This window comes from Argiope bruennichi, chromosome 5 (assembly GCF_947563725.1).
Source record: "Argiope bruennichi chromosome 5, qqArgBrue1.1, whole genome shotgun sequence".
NCBI classification, from domain to species: Eukaryota; Metazoa; Arthropoda; class Arachnida; order Araneae; family Araneidae; genus Argiope; species Argiope bruennichi.
The window spans coordinates 120351568-120371363 of record NC_079155.1 but is presented as its reverse complement, the minus strand read 5'-3'; the positions used below and the strand labels follow the sequence as shown (position 1 = coordinate 120371363).

At 29.9% G+C, this 19796-nt stretch overlaps 2 protein-coding genes across 7 annotated transcripts in view; one reads left to right on the top strand and one right to left on the bottom strand.

Annotated features, from left to right (window-relative positions):
* Nucleotides 1-8481, bottom strand: part of LOC129969208 (activating signal cointegrator 1 complex subunit 2-like) — a 38990-nt gene extending 30509 nt beyond the window's left edge. Inside the window, exons 1-3 of one of the 4 annotated variants that reach the window (XM_056083654.1) lie at nucleotides 7827-8481; nucleotides 4937-5020; nucleotides 3907-4070 (exon numbers count right to left, since the gene is read on the bottom strand). In XM_056083654.1, the coding sequence (XP_055939629.1) occupies nucleotides 3907-4070; nucleotides 4937-5020; nucleotides 7827-7853 (275 nt within the window). In that variant the 5' untranslated portion in view covers nucleotides 7854-8481. The remainder of the gene's footprint in view (nucleotides 1-3906; nucleotides 4071-4936; nucleotides 5021-7826) is intronic. The other 3 variants (XM_056083653.1, XM_056083655.1, XM_056083656.1) reach the window with 3 other exon arrangements.
* Nucleotides 8482-8900: 419 nt separating this feature from the next.
* Nucleotides 8901-19796, top strand: part of LOC129969123 (serine/arginine repetitive matrix protein 1-like) — a 66255-nt gene continuing 55359 nt past the window's right edge. For all 3 annotated transcript variants that reach the window (XM_056083540.1, XM_056083539.1, XM_056083541.1), the window contains exon 1: nucleotides 8901-9026. The gene's annotated coding sequence lies outside the window, so the exon portion shown is untranslated. The remainder of the gene's footprint in view (nucleotides 9027-19796) is intronic.

The window sequence follows — 19796 nt, the reverse complement described above, 5'->3', positions numbered from 1 at the left end:
TTAGGAGAGGCCCGAACAGAGAAGGTGCTAAATGATTTCAAGAAAATCGGCTTGCGACCATTTTGCGGAAAGGGAACTGTCTTCTTCGAATGAAGCCCTTGAAGCAGGATCGAAAATTCAGGTACTTGGGGATGGAGAAAATTGTTTGGATGGGTTTGTTTGTTCCACCCCGGAGTTATGTCGATAGACACATGAGCTAATTGCAGAGTGGATTTGTCCCAGAAGTTGAAGGGACAATCTCTTTGAAAGCCTCTTGGCAGCTCTTTGAGAATTAAGTCTTTGCATTTAGAATCACTGATCTCGGTAGTCACGGCCTGGATTTCCTCAAAGAATTAGGATTTGCTGTGGATTTGCAGAGAAGTGAGATGCGGATAAAAGATGAGAAATCTGCTGTGTATCCAGACAAATTACGTCGTCGCAGAGGAACATTTCCCGCAAAGGCAGATGCGCTCCTTAAAGAATCCTACCCTGAGAGGTGCGAACAATTCTCGAGTGTCGAGAATAAGCCGGGAATAGGCGGAAATATTCCCTTAAAAGCTTTGGAGACGACGGCGAAGAAACCCTGGCTTTTAAGTGGACACTGGAAGGTACCGTTGAAGCATCCTGATAAGTGGCTGATTCGATGGAGGGAGTTCAACTTGGCCAATCAACCAGTATGGCTAGAATTCATTCAGGAGAGAGCTGTTACAATATGGTGTTTGACTTTGTGGGACACCATGCATTTTAAGAAGCGGAATCAAGTTTGGAAGTACAATCCGAAACGAGGGAGAGGTCCAAGTCCAAAGCAGCGAGAGGGTTCGAAAGATCTTCAGCTGTCGCCAACAAAGTGAATGTTGTCGTCGGTGATAGCGCAGAAGTCGCCCTAAGATCAATGGTTGTTTTGACATCGATCAGTAGTCTACATCAGCTGTTGGATTGTAGTGGTACTTCTGGGGTGTCAGTCCTTGAAAAGGGGAATGTTACGATTCTATGATTCTTGCTTCTCAGCACGTTTAATTCCATCATTTTACGATGAATTCTATTGGATACTGGATCAGTAATCCAAGGGCTTGGCGACCATTCGGCGACAAAATGGGTAATATTAGAATCTTCAAGAATTTCAGCGATAGAGCCAATAGGAGCTGAGATGTGTTTGGCTGTTCGAGAACTTTCTCTGCCCTGCTCTGGAAACTATAAAAGGCTAGTAATTCAAACTGAAGTCAGCCATTGAGAGGTTTAGAGTCACAAGGCGAATCAACAGTGAATTTGTTGGATCAGTCCAGTCAAGCGTAAATGTTAAGTGGTGCTCAAGCGATTGATGAATTGAGCTGTATACCTGGAGTTTATTATAGAAGCAGCACCGAGTCGTGTGGGGGAAAGCCAGTCGTGTATGTAGTAGTGAGACGGCAGTTGGATATAACTAAAGTGAAGAAACAGTGTAGAATTTCAGGCATTTGAAGAGACAGTATAGGATAGTTACGTAGATTCCTTCTTCCTGCTGAGTTCTATCTGGCCACTTTGCATGCAGTGGTTGTTGTTAACTACCAATAACTACTTGTGGGTTGCTGTTTGTTCTAAGTGAGCTGCTAAGGATTGCTCGTGTGCATCTCAGCTGTGTATTTGTGTTTTCATGTTAATAACTCGTTTATTATTGGGGCCTGCTGATTGTGTTACACTATACAACAACTAAAAAGCAAACATGCCATTGGAATTTAGTAGAATTTTATTTGTCTTTAACAATATAATGGAATGTGGATGTTACACATGCACACACAAGGGCCATCTGATGCCAAACCTGTTCAACTAGAATACTGGTTTTCATGGTCAAGAAATTATCAATATAGAATGCATTTATATAGTATTTCCTTTTTGTTATTATTTGGAAAGACTGAAAAATACGATATAAGTAAATACAGAAATTCATGAAAAAGAATTGCCAATTTCTGAGACTTATTTCAAAATAAAATATATTGATAATAAGTGAAAAAAGTAAAAAACGTTGCAAAATATATTTATGGTTAATATATCCAAGAGATAACTGTTTGCCAATTGATGTTCCTAGGTCTCATGACTGAAAGATTTTATTATAAGTCAGTTTGAAAGTTCACTTTAATTTTCATATATACAAGAAACAACAAAAAGAGGAAATAACACTACAACACATAACAACAACAACTTTTACTTTTTCACATCTGGGTGCAACTTTTTTTGGCTCTAATGCCCATCTAAGAATATTGGTTATGTTTCATATTAATGAATATTCTTCTGATCACACTTTAATGCAAAGATAAAAAGGGAAATGAAAATTCAGACTTTGAGATATACATTCGCAACATACTGTTTTAAGAGCCTTATGCTTTTCATTTCCTTTAGCATATGTGCCTGCTTATTGCAGTTCATTCACTGCTGTAAAGCTATCAATTTTAAGTAAATAAAATAATATTTACTATAAAATTCAAGTTTAAACTCATAAAAAATTTATAACTGCATGTACTAATTGTATTTCATAATTTAGTTATCATAAAAAAAATTATTTACTGGAAATTGAACATTGAAAAATTATATACACCAAATTATATAATAGGAGTGAATTCCAATGGTTAAACACAGGCAAGCTAAAAAATTTAATCCCATCATTTCCTATTTCTGAAATTAAACTGTAATAATAGTAACTTCTAAACAAACAAAACAAAAAAAAATCTAGAATGTACTGATTTTAAAAATAACACACAAAAAAACAACAACAATTAAATACTTTATGAAAGAATAAAAATTACATCACAGTACCTAATAATTATAGTTAACAGGAGAAAATGTCAGAGTTATCGAATAATGCTGCTATGATTCTGTAATATCGTTTCCATGAGCATTTAATGTCAGAAACGAAAAGAGGTTTACAGACTCTCTTTACTGCTGCCAAGTCATTGACCGCAATCTCAACAACTATTTTGTGACAAAAATAAAGGTTTTGGAAATTAAATGGGCAATTACTTATTAAGGACTGAGATTTGGAGATTCTTCCAAGAAAATTTATACTTTGACATGAAGTATAGATTTACATATAAGTGGAGGTACTCTCACAAGAGTTCATTGTAGCAAGTTCTTTGCGCTAAGTTTCTTCTATTAAGCAATTAGCATTCTATTTGTCTTGTTAATGTTATTCTCGATGTATCCCTTGCCTGTATTTAAGCAAGCTGTATGTAAAGTTTCTCATGGTATAAAATGATGTTATTTGTCATCAATCATGTGCACTACATTGATCCGATGATTTCAATAATAATGCAAAATTAAACAGAAGTAAAAGTTCAGTATATGAAAAGCAAAAATAACGAGGAATGTTCATTATAAAAAGTGTGACAGAATTAATAAAATGTAAAAAAACAAATGATATACAAGATAAATCCACTGAAAAGAATAAAGTATAAGATAAAATCAACCATGAATTTGATAATTGTTTGAACTATACAAAAATAATTCATGCAATAACAATGCCAAAAAAAGAGCAGTTTTTGATTATAATTTAAACATTAGCGAAAGCTTGAGACTGGATAATTTGATAAAACAAAGGAATTGGTTTGAATTTTTTATTACAACAATATTATTACAAACTGCACATAAATTTACTTTAAATTAGAGAAAAAGATATATGGAAATGAAATTAGCATCGCCAAAAATTGACAAATTCAGCATATTATTTTTAATTAACCAATACTTTAGACAATGAACTTTTTCTTATTTTGAGAGTAAATATATAAATTTTCATTATGATTGAGAAAAAACTGTAGATATACACTAAACTTTATATTTTTATATATTTAATGAGGAATATGCATACAATTCTCATGCCACTCACTTGGAAATTATAAAAATGTAATACACATTCAACTACAAATTAAAATTTAATTATGTTTTTTGAGAATACCTTACCTATGATAAGGCAACTTGAGAACCCAGTGTAGATCTTCTTCTAAAAACCATGCCATTTCTAACCATTCTTCCTCTTCTGCAGCAGAGAAATCTTGCCCAGTGTCATTTAATTCTAATGGTGGTTTGAAGTGCACGTAATTCCTTAACTCCATAAAGCCTAAGTTCTGTAAATTTTATTTTAAATATATATTTTTTATTAACAATAAAGTTTATTGGAGAAGCAACTTTTAAAAGAAATAGCCATCAAAATTCTTCTAAAATATCAATAAAAATGCATTTGTATTTGAGTATATATCATCTCTATTTCGCATCTTTCCTTTCTTTTTAGGATGCTTTTAAATATTCATTTATTATACAATTAATTATTCTGCTTTTAAACTTTAAGCTGGTAGACTGGTTACAAAAGAAAATTCATATTTGAATATAGTATTTATTTTTAAATTTAAATTAAACATATTTTGTATGCATATGTATGTAATTTATATACATTATAGATGATTAACAGCTATAATATGAATTTAACATTTATTTTATTGCTAGGATTTTTTTTTTAAATTTTTTTTTTAGTATCTAGTAGATTTTTTTAGGGGTTTAATCTGCAGTACTGGTTTTCATGGTACTGTATATAAACATGTATAGTAAAATTCAACAAGCACTGAAAAGTTTTCTTGAAATATTATAATTAGCATCTAAAATTACAAAACTCTGTTAGTCTTTTTATGGCATAAGGACCAGTACAGTTCAAGTTACACCAAACACATGTTAATCTAAAATACAAATCTTTTTTAAAAAAATCTTTATAAAAAATAAAACATGCAAAAAAAGGACCAGGAAACACAGTTAACCCAGGACCAGGTAACCCAAAGGATTAGGTAACCCAGTAAAGTAAAACTCTGTTAGAAAAATACCAAAATCCAAATATATATACTCAGAGAGCAAGAGAGAGAGAGAGGGATTAGTTTAAACTACTGATTATATTATTAAATAAATTCATGCAATTAATAAATTACTGCATCATAAAATTCATTACTATTGCAGGTACCAAATTTTTGTCCCCATTTTTAGTATTCACTAGCAATTGTATGGTATCCAATGGACCACCGTTAAACTGAGCCTAGAAATAAAATACAGAAATAAAGAGTTTTGGCATTTTTAACATATAAAAAAATATTATTGCATTCATATGAAAACTGCTTTTCTATTATGAAAGAAATATATCTCTGGGAAAATAATTTATCTATAGAATCTATAACTACCTATGTTTATATTGGATATAATTTATATAAAAAGAAATGAATGTACACAAAGTAACATTGGGAATACAAACTGCCTAAAATAATAGGAAATTAAATTTTTTAAATCTGGAATAATCCGTAGATTATTTTTATAATTGTGATTTTGAATCTCAACTTAAATTCACATAATAACAAAAACCAAAAATTAAACTCAAAATAACTTCTACCATTTCATGTAATACATATATTTAATAATAAATAAAAATTTATTATTGGGAAGAAATATTTCTTTACTTTTTCATGAATTATCAAACACTTTAAGTTTAACATAAAGATCACCCACCATATTTGCATGTTTTTTCAAGATATCAGTAGTATAAATTATGCTAAATTTTTTTTTCTTTCTGATAACATAATTAGTAGAAGTAAAGTTTTTTTTTTCATGTAAGAAATTTTTACAGGATTTAAGATTTACACTAAAGAGCCAGAAAAACTGGTACACTAATCTAATATTGTGTAGAGGCCTTACGAACACAACATAGCATGAATTCAACTAATTTGTGAAGATATTGTAGAAATAGTTCATACCATGATTTCAGCAGGACAGTCCACAATACCATGAGAGTGTGAGGTGGTGGAGATCTCGAAAGGGCAACTAGTTGCAGAGCATTCAAGATATGCTCTCAAATGTTTATGTCTGGAGAATTAGGTGGCCAAGAAAGGGAATGATACTCAGAAAAGTGCTTCTCGGGCCACTTAGTAGCTACAGCAGATCTGTGGGGTGGTGCATTATCCTGTTGGAATTGTCCATGTCCGTCGGAATGCACACAGGACATGGATGTATGTTAACGAACCACTGCCACGGATGGTTACGTCTATATGTATCAAGGGTCCCATTTCATGCGAACTGCACGCACCCCATACCATCACAGAGCTTCTATGAGCTTCAAAACAGATCCCTGTAGGCATGAAGGACCCATGGATTCATAGGGTTTTCTCCTCAATTGTGCATGGCCATCTACTCAATAAAATTGGAAATGCGAGGCCATACTCGGCAGGCCATAAAACATTTTTTCCAGTCATTAACTGTCCAATAACAGTGTTAGTGAGCACAGTCAAGGAGCACAGCTTTGTGCTACTGAGTCAACAATAGTACACGAGTTGGTCTGCAGCTGCGAGAGCCCATATCAATTAGGGTATGTTGTACAGTGCATTAACTGACCTTGTTGATGGCCATGCATTCAAATCCACAGCAATCTGACGAAGTGCTGAACATCTATCTTATGCAACATTCTTTTCAGCTGTCAATGATCCCATTCTGTCAAGGTCTTTTTTTGGCCACACCGCTGTCAGTGATTTGAAGTTTTATTGGAAATTTGATATTCGCAGTACACCTTTGAAATGGTTGTGTGCAAAAATCCAAACTTCATTGCTATTTCAGAAATGCTATGCCACATCTCTCATGTGCTGGTGATTAGTACCTATTAAAAAATCACTGAAATCTTGATAAGCAGCCATTGTTACAGCAAGAATCGATGTAATAGCCTCCTCAGACACCTGTTGTCTTATGTACGTTCTATCGATCACATTGCATTGCACCAATTGGTTGCATACCTCCTTTATTTGCATATGACTGACTGTACCAGTTTCCTGGCTCTTCAGTGTAGAATAAAAAATGTCATATTTAAAAATAAGACATTATATATATAAATATACATACATATAATGATATTTTAAAATTTAATTTAATCATAATTAATTCTCAAAGTTTTATCTTAATTCAGCCCATATTAAATTCATTCTCAAATGTTTTCTTATTTCTTCATCCCAATCCACTCTTTTTGTTTAATTAATTCAACATAAGCTCTAAGAATGCTTAAATCTGCCCTTTCACACACTCCGGTGAAGGGATAAAAATTTTTCAACCTAAGCAAATTCTTTTTAAAAGATTCCTATAATTCCTTTACCTAAATCGACATGTGTAAAGAAATCCCAATCAAAATCTCATGGTATAAATAACTCGAAAAATATTTTCTCTCTCTTTTTACACTCTTCTGCTCTTATATCACTGGCGAATGGGCATCAGTTGCCCTTACTTCTTGGACAAAAATTATGCCTCCTGGGATGGAATAAAAGGGAAGTTAAAAATTCAAAGTGTTTTCTCTCTCTCTTCAAATACGAAACTGTTCAAAAATGTGCGTGCTAATATATATATATATATACCACATGAGAAAATAACTTAACCATTCAACTTAACTTAAATAGTATTATCAAAGGAACAAAAATGATACTTTTTTTCTAGGTTAAAATAACAGCAACAATATATTGATTATTCTTACCTCAAAAAAGTAATTTAATAAATTTTTTAATGCAGTCATTTACAGTCATGACAATTATGTCAGTATACTTAACGAAGAGAGACAAATTAGGAAATACGACACATAATTTAAAACGTATTGTAATACACCAAAAAAAAAAAAAAACACTAGGGAAAAAATCAACAAAAGTAAGAAATAGTAACAAGTAATAACTTCTACAAATTAAATTAAAAATACAATTTTGAACAAAAGAACACATGAAAAGCTTAAATAATTTCAATATGGTTGTAAGAGCCATAACAATTTGCCTAAAAGACTAAGTGAATATAATTTTCGGGCAATTGAAAAAAGTAAAATGTAAACTTACGGAATAAGAATCCGAAGCAGCAGCCATAATGAGAACTGCGATATTAAATTGGTTTCTTTAATGAATTAAAAAAAATATTACTATTCCGGCCTTTAAAGTGAATAAAATTTAAGAAAATCAACAATTAAAGTTTTGAATCGAATATTGAACCACGTCTGTCAATTCGTTGAACACACAGAAATATGAATCGTTATCCGCAGAACACTCTTGGAAACGGTAGCAGATAAAAGGGGAAAAAACCTTAAGAGGAAATAGCATAACTAGAGGCAGGTTTTGCTCGGGACCTGAAGTACCGTTTTTGTCCGCTAGTTGTGGAAATTGGGAAAGGTGCGCTTCCTGTATTATTACTTGCGAAAAAACGTTTTTACCAACACGAGGATTCGTTTATTCACCAAGAATGGAATGCATATTTTTAAGCGATCATTGATTCTGAGAAATATCTGATGTATAAAAAGTTATAAGATATTAATTTAGTGTCCAGTTTATCTCCGAGAAAATCGTACCACCTTCCCAAAAACTCACTAAAATTCCGCCATCTTAAGCAGCGTTCACACGAGACCAACTATTGAGCGCAATGGAATTTCACACCTATCTAAGGAACATCACATAATCCCAATGGGACAATGACAAAGCCTGTCTCATCGGAACTGTGAGCCTTCCATTGTGCGCAATAGTTGACCTCGTGTGAACTCTGCTTTTCATGACTGTAAGGACAGCTCGTATTAGCGCCATCTATAGGTGCTAACAGGAGATGTTGCTCCTTCCGCATTGATTAGAGTAGTTAATTTCTACGAATAACGTTTCTCTAAACGAATAAATATTGCATGTATTCACTTCACATTATATTTACTTTTATTAATCAAGAATAATCTATTAGCTGCACCTTGACTGATTATTTAGTTATGTTTTAGATTATTTAGCTCAACTCACCCCCTAAAATGTTATGTAATGTTATTGATTGAAAACCTGCAGTATTCCCTAATGTCAAAATAGACATTAGGGAATAACGGCCTTTGTTGTCGAAAATCCCATTCTCATCCCATTTCAATCAATCAATCTGCAGTTGTTGCAGTTCAGTTCATTATTGTTTACGGAAATTAGATGGATGTAAATTAGAAATTGATAACTAAGTCTAAATTGGCATGAATAATTTCTTATGAGTATGGAATAAAAGCGTAGCTGCCATCGCCATTATCACAAGTAAATATTTTCGTTATTTTAATGATTGACATTAAATTGAGTGATTGAATCAAAGCCGGTTTGTTTGAGCCGGCCCCATTTGAATGATCGTTTCAAAACTGATTTAAATGACTTATTATTTTATTAAATCCTGTTTTTAAAATTTCTATTTTAAGTTTTAGTTATTCTTTTAATATTTTCGTAACAGTCTAGATTCATTAGTTATCGTGATTAAACTTTTGAGACTAATGTACGGTCCCTCATAGTGTTTTGATGATGCTTGACGAGATCTCGTAAATTAATCTTGAATCCTACCATTATCTTCGGTTTTAAGCTGAGGGTTTTTTTTAAATATTTGTATATGTTTTATATAAATGAATATGTAATTTATGTTTATAATTAATCTATGCCTTTCAGTTTTTATTTTTTATGTTTGAACAGCATGTCATATTTGTGAACTCATATTTTACCACCCTGGTTTAATGTTTAGTTATTCAGATTGTACTGTATTGATTTCATGTTTTTCCCTTAAATGCTAGACTGCACTTTATTTTCATTGCACTTTCTATTTTTTAATGCATTTTTATATCAATATTTTAGTTAATATGTTTTGACTGAAGTGATTGATGTTGTCTTAAAGTATTAAAGAATTAAAAATATGCTTCATATATAATATTCTAATTAATATACTTTCAAATGTAAGAATTGTCTAGTTAGGGGAAAGTATTTCGTTTTTATTCAAGAATTTATATATATTTTGTGATGTATTGATTTTGATTAATATTTTTCAAATACTCATGAATCAATAAAGTATTGCTATCAGTCCTGTGTTTTTGATTGAAAAAGGATTCTTAAATTTTTCAATGCTGGTGTTAGTGTGATGGTCTATTTTCTTATCTCTTGATGCATTTATTGGTTATTTTCACAATTTAATTTTTGTTTATATCAATTTTTCAAAAAATTAATTTATAATTTGATCATGGCTATGTTCTACTGGAGTAAAACTTTATTCACTAATCTAAGTTAAATTAACTCTATGAGCCTGCTTAATTTGGAAATTCTAGTGTCTCAAAATCTGGGTTAGTTTTTCTTTCACTAAAACAGAAGGGAATAATCCCTTCTTTCACAAAAGTTATGGGACGGGGAAACTTACTGAGCTATAATTGAAATACCTATCCAGTTTTCTGCACTGATAGAACATCCAGTTATCATCATTTATGGTTTGAGAAAAGGGTTTGTTTCATTTATTGTTAGTTGTTAAATTTACATTTGTATATAATTTGAATATTTTTAGTATATTTTTTTGTATATGTGCATCTTACTATTATAATATAATTAGAAACAAAGTTTTAAAAATTGGAATAGACAGATAAAATATAATGGAATATCTGTGATGTTTTGAACTATACTCTGTTTCACCCTAACTTGGCAGTAGTGTATATTCTAGGTATGCCGAATCACAGTCGCTGTGAGGGGAACTGGGTTACTTTAAACTATAAAGTTACTAGAAATGGAGATCGCTGGCGGAACTTTATCTTGCAAATTTTTCGCCAAATAGAAATATTTATTAACTTTATTATATTATCATTTTAAATCAGAGAATTAATTTTTTTCCTTATTTTCATTATTTTGTTCAATATTATTAATACATTATTTTAATAAATCATTAAAGTTATTTCATTTCGTTTCATCGTTTCTCAAAAGAAAACCCTAAATCTTTGAATATTCTGTAAAGCGTAGTTCGGTTAATGTTTTTAGAAAAGATATCTGTATCATCATTCACATCTTTTAAAACTTTATCTAATGTTGGGATCTCATTTCTATGAATCAATGCATGGATTTTTCGTCAGATGCAGGATAATGTAAAATCATCATATTTTAATGTAAAATCATCATTTTTACATCATCATATTTACTTTTTCATAAAATGACCTGAATGTTTACCTACTGAGCCTGGCTGCTTCTTTCCAGGGGTACTTAAAGGACTGGATGCCTTTATTTCTATTTTTATGTTGCACTTTTTGTTGATTTCACCCGTCTTGAGGGAAATCGGTGAGCAAACGTATTCGGTGATAACACTTTTTCTTTTTCAGACATTTTAGAAGTGAATAGAAATGACGAATCGAATAAATATTAAACAATCAAAACTAATAACTACTAATGTGATTAATAGTATCAAAAATATCAGCTGGTAAAAAAGCGAGAATAAAAAAGTACGAAAGATGATGATGGTTGGGAACTAAATGAAGCTTAGTTGGTGGAGACGTAAAAGAAAAGCGCCCCAAATATTTGACCTTGAAGACCGGTTCTAGCCAAAGTGGAATTCATTATGTCAATCGTTTCGTTTTATTCGTTCGCTTTATTTACAAAATACTTAACAGATAAACACTTCTAACTTGAAAATAATTTTAAATACATACTGATAAAAAAAGGATTTCTGTAATTTATGATATTATTTGATATATTTCTGAGCATTTTAACTATTTTAAAGTCGGAATTGATGGGGAACTCTTTCCCAACGCGGAGCGTCACATTTTCTGCCTTTTACAATACTGCCAAGTTAGGGTGAAACAGAGTATAGAAGTTTGAATCTTACTCAAAATTTTTCTTAAAAAATGTTTGTATTTATCTTGTATGAAACCTTTTAATATTAAAGATATAGTTCTAATTTTAAAATCACTATGACTGATAGATTTGCCGCTTAATTTTATATAAAAAAGAAAACCTCCTGTATGATGCATAAAGATTCATGCTAAAAATGCTTAATATCTAATAAGACACAACGTAAATATTGACACAATATACAAATTGATATTTTTTACAATAACATTAGTTGCATGAAATTGCATTATTTATCAATATTTACTTACTTTTTTAATTTTATCAATTTTGCTTTTAGTTTTAATTTTTAACAAATAATTCATTTTTAAGCATATTTTAGCATTCTTTTTTTTTTCCCCCACAACAGAGTTTTATACTTTAAGACAAAAATTTAAATGCGAAATGCAAGTAGTGGCTTGTCACTTTAACATAAAGGTACTCAATCTCTCTCTCTCTCTCTTTTTTTAATTTCATTTCTTAGTTTTTGCATTTTGTAATTGAAAAAAACAAAATGATTTTTTTTTCTTCATTTACTTTTTTTTATATTTGGAAATATAATTTCAAAAACTCTTAAATTAACAAAAATTATATTTAAAAATATGAATAACATTTCTACAAGTTTAGATCCAAAATAAAAGGAAAACTTCTAAATTTTGGTTTAAAACTGCATACAGAATTACCAATGATTAATATTTTATATATATCAATATTAGTCTTATAAATATGTTGCAATATATATATATATATATATATATATATATATATATATATATATATATATATATATATATATAATATACATACATATACACACACATTTCATTTAGAAGAGAGCATATTATATTTGAGAGAGGCTGTATAATAATGTTATAAAGATACACTAAAGAAGAATGCTATTTTATAAATTATAAGAAGTTTCTTTTTTTAATTAGATTATCTCATTTTATTTCACTTTGAAAATATTTTCACAATTTATTTCTTCTCTTATTTATTTGAAATTATATTCACAATTACCGTATTTCTCTAAAATATGATGGTAATAAAATGTGTAAATTGTGATTCGTTGAAAAAAAAGAAAACAATACTTGACAAAGAAACAAAATCTAATTTATTTTGTCTGGTAAAGCAATGAACCCAACAAGCTAAATAAATAAATAAAAAATAAAAAAATCGAAGGTACTTCCGATTCTGTGATGGCCGAAAGTAGTAAGCAAAACGAGTGATGGCTCATTGATGTTGGTTACCCCATTTGTTTCGCTCTGCTAATGTTAGATGTGAAGTGGTTCTTGTGCATCTGCTTTAGAACAAGAACCATTTCATATCTATGTTTCTAATTTTTAGCCCTTGGTTTGTGCTTATGCTTTTGTATAAGTTCCATTTAATAATGGTATTATTAAAAAAAAAGAATATTAATAAAATTAAATAATAAAATTTTGGTAATATGCGAAGTTTTATGTTCTTTGCAGTTTCTGTTATAACCAGTAAATAAATTATTTATGTAATTAAAAAATAATTAATATAAAAATAAATTACTCCTTTAGTAATAATTTCTTAGTTCAAATATATTTTATTTTTTAATAATATCAATTTTGCTATATTTTAAATGCTTAGTATTGATTAGTTAAGTTGTGTTATATTCCTTAAGTTGTATTGAATCATTTTTTTGGTATTGTTTTAAAATCTATTATTTTTTTTACAATTAATATTTTCTTTTCTTTTTCAATTTAAATTTTGGTATAAAACTGACATCAATGTTGACAAAAGAATTAAATTTTAAAATTATTTTATTAAAATTTTTTAAAATACTATAAAAAAGAAAATGCAAAATTGTGTTTATATTATTCCCGTTCCATTTATACCTCTGCGATCTTTAGGCTTCCTTTCTTTGTTATAATAATATTTATATGTGTTTCTTTTCCAAAATTTAGGCTCAGGTAAATGAAAGTAGAGAAAACATTATTAATCATTGTTTTAATTTTATATTCTGTATTTTGATGGAGTTTTTATAGCCATTAGAAAGGAAAACTATATAAGACAGTTTTATAGTATAGTCTGCAAGTAACAGTTTAATTAAATCTTTTTGTAGAGTCCCCCCCCCAAAAAAAAATGGTGCTAATAATATTCATAATTTTGTTTATCCAGCATATAAAATTCTGAAATTTAGAATAGGTAAATATTGCGAAATATTTTTACTGTTATGTTATTATTAAGAAGCACAAGGTTTTTTTTTCTCATCAATGGATTTAAACAATTACCTTTCCATGGTATTATAATCTTATTATATATCTTAAAAAAAGATGGATATTATTCAGAATTTTCATTTAAATTATATTATTTACTGTTACCCAAGTTACAAATAAAAATATAAATATATAAAGAGAAAAGAATAACATAGGTAGATGCAATTTTTCAGATTTGAATCACTATGCATAAAGTATTAATAAATAATATCATCAATATTGTTTTTATTTATTTATTTTTATTTTATTTGTGCTTCTGTGAAAGAAATGTTTCATTCCTCTTGGAAAAAATGAAGGAATACACATCAAGGATGTGTCTTTTTAATTAGATTTTCTAAAATGATTTCATTGGTGTGGCATGAAAATTTGGTGAGGAGTTCTGGCTCAATTGCTGTCCACATCATTTGCATACAATTTAAAATTGTAAGGTCTATCTCAAAACAGCCATCAGTTGGAGAATTTCAAAACTGAATATTCATCTAATTAAACTAACTCATTAAATGAAAATATCTGGAGTACAAGATATTATGTTTTCTTCATTATCTAATTACACCTTCTGCTTTGGACATTGTAGTGATTGGATTTTGAAGCGTTAGGAAATAAACGTTCATAGATGGCGCTAGACAACTAGCGCGAGTGTAATTAAAAGAGTGATGTCATTCGAGTGTTTGCTCTTGGAGGAGAAGGAGTTACTGAGCAGAGTAACTCGAACGAATCTGCAATAAATTTGTTAAGTTTTCTGTTTGCCTAATTTTTTCAAAGCACTCACGAACCAGCCACGACAGACATTTGTTGCTGCATTGATTGAAATCAAAGTACATGGAATTTCCTTCTACACATGGAATATATGGATTCTGTCTTTTTGCATTGAATTATAACAACTATGGATGACTTGACTTTAAATCATAATTTTAAAAATCTAAATATTTGTTTCTGATTGATCATAAGAGTGAGGATGTAGAAGTTAGTTTATGCAATAAAATATAACCATTCAAATTTCTTTTAATTTTATTTAAAAAATATTTAATAAAATTATTTTCTGATATTTTTTTTAAAAAAACTAGTATGCACTTGATTTTTTTAAAAAAAATCATTTGGCTCATTCTGTATTGTTTGTGAGTCACTGAGAGATTTAAAAATTATTTAGGGAAACTGATATCCTCTTTGTAAGAAACATAAAGGTGAAGACCATAAGAGAATTACACATATTAAAATCTTTTTTATAAACATAATTTTAATATTACTGTTGTTATTTTTCAAAATCTCAGCATGGTTCTTGAAGACAGCACACTTATTAGACACAGAAAACGAAAAGAAAAGAACACACATATTGACAACTACGCACACATCATCATATTCAGCAGTTCGCAGGGGGAATGGTGCCGGAACGAAGCGCCAGAAGCGTAGTCACACAGATATTACTACGCGAGAAAAATAATCCACTCGCTTCATCCCAACACACCCCTCCTGCAAGTAACATTTTTCGAGCATTTATAATACACATAAAAATTAAACGCATACAACAATACAAAAAATTATATGTACATACAAAAATTAAGAAATTAACGAAATATTTTTCACATAATATTTTAGTTTTTCTTCAATTACAGCTTTTGTAAGAAAATCTGCAATTAAACATTCTGTTTGAACATATTCTAATTTAATTACATTATCTTCCAACAAATCTTTCACAAAATGAAAACGTAAATTCATATGTATTTATTTATTTGAAGACCTGATGTACTTAATCCACTGAATTGCTGCTTGACTATCTGAGTTTAAGGTTACAGCATTATTTATAAATTGTTTACAGTTTAACTCAGTTAATAAGTTTACAGTCCAAATAATGTCTTTACATATTTCAGAAATAGCAAATAACTCAGCTTCTCATGTTGACAGACTGACACTTTTTATTTATGACATTTCCATGAAATTAATGAATTACCTAATTTAATTACACCACCAGAAAAAGATTTGCCATTTTCTGCATTCCCCCAACTAGCATCAGAACTTGCATTAAGAAAACCAAACTTACTATCATAAAACAATTTTTTATCTTTTGAACCCATTAAATATCTTAGGACTCTTTTAGCCAAATTATAATGTCTTTTTTTCTGGTTTATTATTAAATTGTGACAAATATGTTGTTACTAATGATAAATCAGGCCGAGTTCTATTAGCTAAATATAAAAGTTCATTAATTAATTCTTGCTACATCGTGATGTCAACCAGTTCATTTGTGGAAGGGAAACTCTATCTTCTCCTTTTACAATTGGAGTTTTAACACTTTTACATTTTTCTAGATTATGTTTAACCAATAATGATTTAGTATATTCAAATTGACACAGACTAATACCATTTTCATGTTTAACAATTTCCATGCCTAAAAACTTACCAGTTTTGTTCTCTTGTAATTCAAATATGCTTTTGATGCTATTTACAATCTCTTGATACATTTCATCATTATTAGAAAAAATTGCTAAATCATCTACATACATACATAAAATAAAAATATTTTTACCAACAGTTTTAATGAATACACAATTATCAGAGGCCAGTTGCATTAATCCTAATTTTTCTAATTCACCTTTTATAGTCATATACCAGTTTCTACCAGATTGTGGTAAGCCATAGATACTCTTTTGCAACTTACAAACTTTTTCATCTCCAGTTAATTTTTCATAACCAGGTGGAGGTAACATATAAACAGTTTCTTCAATATCACTATATAAATATGGAGTTTTAACATCAAAGAACTTAAAAAATAAATTTAATTTAGATGCAAGTGCCATTAAGATTCTGAAAGATTCGATGTTCACAACAGGTGAATAAGACTAGGAATAATCTTTATTTTTTATTTGATTAAAACCTGCTGCTACAAGTCTCGCTTTATATTTTGTTTCACCAGAGCTATCTTGTTTTAAAGAATATACCCATTTACTTTTTATTAATTTTGTTTTTGCAGGCTTATTTACTATTTCCAAAACTTCGTGTTTATTTAACCAATCCAATTCATTTTCCATTGCTCTTTCCCAGTTCTTCCAATCAGCACTATTTTTTGCCTCTATGTATTCGGAATGTTATGAACTACATTAGCTGACATTTGTTTAGATTTGAGTCTTTCCGAACGTCTCACTGGAATCTGATTTACGATATTATTACTACTTGATTCAACATCTGGTGTTTCGTTTTCATCCCCTATAGCGGCGTCTGTCTGAAGCGAAGTTCTACTATGGCTTAGAATTGATAAATCACTATTATCATCCTCTGCGGATTCGTAAGGAATTTCAAAATTAGATATTTCACTTTTTGTTTTTTGATTTATCTCGCATGCCGCTGGTGAAGTTTCAAACAGTGAATTAATATCCCAAGTTTCTGCTTTCGTTTTCCCCAAAAAAGTACTACCTTTCAAAGATTCATTGAATTTAACTGATCTCTCTTCTATTATTTTTTCGGCTTTTCATGTCATAAATTCGATAACCCTTTCTTTCTCTAGCATATCCTAGCATTATACCACGTTTTCCTGGAACTTCAAATTTATTTCTCATTACTTTCGGAACGTGAAAATAGGCCACACAGCCGAATTTTTTAAGATAATTTAATTTCGGTTTTCTACCTGTCCAAATTTCAAGGGGTATTTTTTCTTTTCCTTTACGTGGGGTTACATTAGACTCTTGGGTGCTGCAATTAATGACTTCGGCCCAAAATTTTAATGGAAGTTCACTTTCATATAATAAAGATCTAGCCCTTTCTAAAAGAATGCGGTTCGCTCTTTCAGCTTTACCGCTACTTTCACTATTGTATGGAATAGTTTTTTTCATGAAATATTCATGAATTAGCAAGATAAGTATCAAGTTGTTCATTTACAAATTCTAAGCCATTGTCAGTTTTTTAATTCTTTTATCGGTTAAATTTTCATATTTTGCTTTAAACTGCGAAAATATATTAAACACTTCATTTTTATTTTTTAAGAAATAAGTAAAATACATGCCAGAAAAATCATCCACCAATATCATGAAATATTTTGCGCCACCAAATGATTCAGGTTGAATAGGACCACACAGATGAGCATGAATCAACTCAAGAATTTCAGAACTTTGATTTACGGCAATATTAGGATGAGTTTTTCTGGTTATCTTACTTATATCACAAGTTTCACATCTAAAATCATTTATATCATTAATATCAATATAATCTTTCATTTTAAGCATATACTTAGGATTTAAATGACATAATCTCTAATGCCAAATCTCATAATTACTAGCGGATTGCTTAGAAAAATAACACTCTGAATTATACAATGGTTCCAAATATTATTCTAATCTATTGTTATTTTTAAATGCTTTAGTAACTAAATTATTATCTTTATCAAAAATCAACATACAATTATTCTTCGATTTAATTTTACAATTATTTTTCGATTTTTTGTTATTTATTTAATTTTACGATTTTAAGGATTACTAATTAACCCTTATCCATCAAACAAGTTGCTGACAATAAATTATATCTTAGTTCAGGAACATAGCTAACATTAGTAATTGTTAAATTTGTAGGATTATTACTTAGTTTTTGTTTTAATTGTTCCGACTCCCTCACACAAAATTTGTGGCACCCAAGTGTCTAATGTAACCCCACGTAAAGGAAAAGAAAAAATACCCCTTGAAATTTGGGCAGGTAGAAAACCGAAATTAAATTATCTTAAAAAATTCGGCTGTGTGGCTTATTTTCACGTTCCGAAAGTAATGGGAAATAAATTTGAAGTTCCAGGAAAACGTGGTATAATGCTAGGATATGCTAGAGAAAGAAAGGGTTATCGAATTTATGACATTAAAAGCCGAAAAATAATAGAAGAGAGATCAGTTAAATTTAGTGAATCTTTGAAAGGTAGTACTTTTTTGGGGAAAACGAAAGCAGAAACTTGGGATATTAATCCACTGCTTGAAACTTCTCCAACGGCATGCAAGATAAATCAAAAAATGAAATATCTAGTTTAGAAATTCCTGACGAATCTGCAGAGGATGAGAATAGTGATTCATTTGTTCTATGCCATAGTAGAACTTTGCGTCAGACAGACGCCGCTATAGGGGATGAAAACTAAACACCAGATGTTGAATCAAGTCATAGAGCTGAGATACTGCTATCAGCTTTATATCAGCTCTATGAATCAAGTAGTAATAATATCGTAAGTCAGATTCCAGTCAGGCAATATCTTCTTCAACAATTACATTGTCATTATCTTCATTGTCAATATCACTCTCACTCTCTTCAAAGGCGGAATCCGGTTTCTATATCCGCAGTATTTGGATTCTTCTGTTCTTTATTTTTTTGGTATAATACATCTATTACTCCTAACTGAATTCCGTGAGAATAGCATAATTGATGATTTGCACCAATCAACTTTCCAACTTTCTTCATAACTGTTGCTCCATCAGTCGTTATGGGTACAATATCTTCTTTCCGGGTTAATCCATGTTTCGCTAATTTAGATTTAAGCACTTCCACACATTTTTCGGCTGGCATACTTCCCGAGACATGTGTAAGTCCTATATTCCAAAAAAAAAAAAAAAAAAAAAAAAAAAAATTCTGAATGAATATTTATATTTAAATAGCGTCTATTTCTTACACTTGTCCATTCATCAAATATAAGACTAAATTTTTCGCCATTTCCTTTAAATTGTATTAGCTCGTGTTTCAAAGAATTGCGAACACCGTTACTGTAGTTTATAACAGTTCTTCTTATAGTATTAATCAATGTTGGTAGAAATTTATAAAATATAGTGCAGATAATTTAATAAATTTCTAGTAAATACCGAAAAAACGGTATTTAAACTTGTGAATGCCGTATTACAGAATTGTACAAATGGCTCAAAATACCGGTATTGCAATTCTTAGTTTTGTACTACTCGCTTTGTAAGAAGTTAATAAGCCTAAATAATATGGGAAAACAGAC